Source organism: Salminus brasiliensis, chromosome 25 (assembly GCF_030463535.1).
Source record: "Salminus brasiliensis chromosome 25, fSalBra1.hap2, whole genome shotgun sequence".
Taxonomy (NCBI): domain Eukaryota; kingdom Metazoa; phylum Chordata; class Actinopteri; order Characiformes; family Bryconidae; genus Salminus; species Salminus brasiliensis.
In genome coordinates this window covers 26,022,636-26,025,162 of record NC_132902.1, presented here as the reverse complement: position 1 = coordinate 26,025,162, position 2,527 = coordinate 26,022,636, and the positions used below count along the sequence as shown (strand labels likewise).

The 2,527-nt window shown below is 49.0% G+C and overlaps 1 protein-coding gene across 1 annotated transcript in view; it reads left to right on the top strand.

The window, feature by feature from the left end:
• The window catches only part of LOC140548041 (T-cell immunomodulatory protein-like), an 82,212-nt gene extending 81,300 nt beyond the window's left edge, over nucleotides 1–912 (top strand). Inside the window, exon 8 of the mRNA XM_072671392.1 lies at nucleotides 871–912. Within this exon, the coding sequence (XP_072527493.1) occupies nucleotides 871–912 (42 nt within the window). The remainder of the gene's footprint in view (nucleotides 1–870) is intronic.
• Nucleotides 913–2,527: the final 1,615 nt, after the last annotated feature.

Below are 2,527 nucleotides of genomic sequence, written 5' to 3'. Positions count from 1 at the left end.
TGTGTGTATGGTATGTGTTGGTGTGGGTGTGTGTATGGTGTGTGTATGGTGTGTGTATGGTATGTGTTTGGTGTGGGTGTGTGTATGGTGTGTGTATGGTGTGTGGGTGTATATGGTATGTGTTTGGTGTGTTAGTATATGGTGTGTGTATGGCGGGTGGGTGTGTATGGTATGTGTTTGGTGTGGGTGTGTATGGTATGTATATGGTGTGGGTGTGTGTATGGTGGGTGGGTGTGTATGGTATGTGTTTGGTGTGGGTGTGTGTATGGTGTGTGTATGGTGTGTGTATGGTATGTGTTTGGTGTGGGTGTGTGTATGGTGTGTGTATGGTGTGTGTGTGTATGGTATGTGTTTGGTGTGGGTGTGTGTATGGTATGTGTATGGTATGTGTATGGTGTGTGTATGGTGTGTGTGTGTGTATGATGTGTGTTTGGTGTGGGTGTGTGTATGGTGTGTGTGTGTGTATGGTATGTGTTTGGTGTGGGTGTGTGTATGGTGTGTGTGTGTGTGTATGATGTGTGTTTGGTGTGGGGGTGTGTATGGTGTGTGTGTGTGTGTAATGGTATGTGTTTGGTGTGGGTGTGTGTATGGTGTGTGTGTGTGTGTATGGTGTGTGTATGGTGTGTGTGTGTGTGTGAGAGAGAGATTTGTCTGCCTGTTTGTGTTGGATAACCAAGTAGCGATGCCGACCCGCTGCTTCGCAACCTCCACATAACCTCACCTAGGGGAATTTCTCTCCACACACACAGGGTTTTGCTTATGCTGCTCAGTCACACACACACGCGCGCACACACACACATGCACACACACACACACACACTCTGCCTGTTCATTTTCATTGTGTCACCTCTCATCACATCTGTGTCTCAGACTGCCGTCCGGAACAACCCGCTGTTTGAGAACGGAGAGTAGAAGTGAGAGAGATTCCCAAACCCAACAAATGCTGTAAAACTGAATGACAGTGTGTTGGAGCAATGTTGGTATATGTGTGTGTGTGTTTGTGTGTTAGTGTGAGTGAGTGTGTGTGGTGTGTGTGTGTGTGTGTGTGTGTGTGTGTGTGTGTGTGTGTGTGTGTGTGTTATTTTCCAATGATTGAATATGTAAAACAGCAGAACTGTAGGGTAATTCCAGAATATGATGCAGATTCTGGAATATGGCACTTTTTTGGGAATATGACACAGATTCAGAGTCAGTTGATTCAGGAGTATGGCTCTGATTTGGGAATATGGCACTGATTCAGAGACAGGCACTGATTCAGGGACAGGCACTGATTCAGGGGACAGGGCACTGATTCAAGGACAGGGCGCTGACTCAGAGACAGGCACTGGTTCAGGGATAGGACACTGATTCAGGGACAGGACACTGATTCAGGGACAGGGCACTGGTTCAGGGACAGGGCACTGGTTCAGGGACAGGGCACTGGTTCAGGGACAGGGCACTGGTTCAGGGACAGGGCACTAATTCAGGGATAGGGCACTGGTTCAGGGATAGGGCACTGATTCAGAGACAGGGCACTGGTTCAGGGATAGGGCACTGATGCAGAGACAGGGCACTGGTTCAGGGATAGGGCACTGATTCAGGGATAGGGGCACTGGTTCAGGGATAGGGCACTGATTCAGAGACAGGGCACTGGTTCAGGGACAGGGCACTGATTCAGAGACAGGGCACTGGTTCAGGGATAGCGCACTGATTCAGAGACAGGGCACTGGTTCAGGGACAGGGCACTGATTCAGAGACAGGGCACTGGTTCAGGGACAGGGCACTGATTCAGGAATGTGGCCCTGCTTAGAAATATGCCACTGGTTCGGGAATAGGGCCCTGATTTAGGAATATGGCACTGGTTCGGGAATAGGGCCCTGATTTAGGAATATGGCACTGGTTCGGGAATAGGGCCCTGATTTAGGAATATGGCACTGGTTCGGGAATAGGGCCCTGATTTAGGAATATGGTCTTGATTCTGTAGTATGTTGCTGACACCAATTATGAGATACGATACTGAATCAGGAATGCAGGAGAGGTTTTGGAGACGGACACTTTTCCAAGGTTAGGTTGATCCTACATGCCCGTCATTCCCACATCACTGGCGATCAGTACCGCGTCTCTGCTCGTCTTTCAGCTCGCTTGGTTTGGACTAGCGGTGCTGGCTCTGTTTTCGGGCTGCACTGAGGACGTGTTCAGGAGTGTTTTCCGTGACTTCACTGTGCAGTCGGAAAAATATTCCAAATCTGTGTGTTTGTGCTCGGTTGCTCCCCCCAGGTTCTTTTCTCCTACTTCTTTTTCATTTTTATGGCTCCTTTGTCGTCTCTTCACATCATTACTCTTTTCATCCCTCAGCTTTGTCCTCATTTCCCTTTCCTTTCTCGTCCTTCTGTCTTCGCCTCTTTCACCCCTCCTCCATCTCTCTCTCTCTCTCTCTGCAGCTGAGCACAAGTAGCTCTCTGTGCACCACTCAGTCTGCCTTTAGAGAGAGAGTGTGTGTGTGTGTGTGTGTGTGGTGTTTTTCCTCTCTAACCTTGGTTCAAAGCAG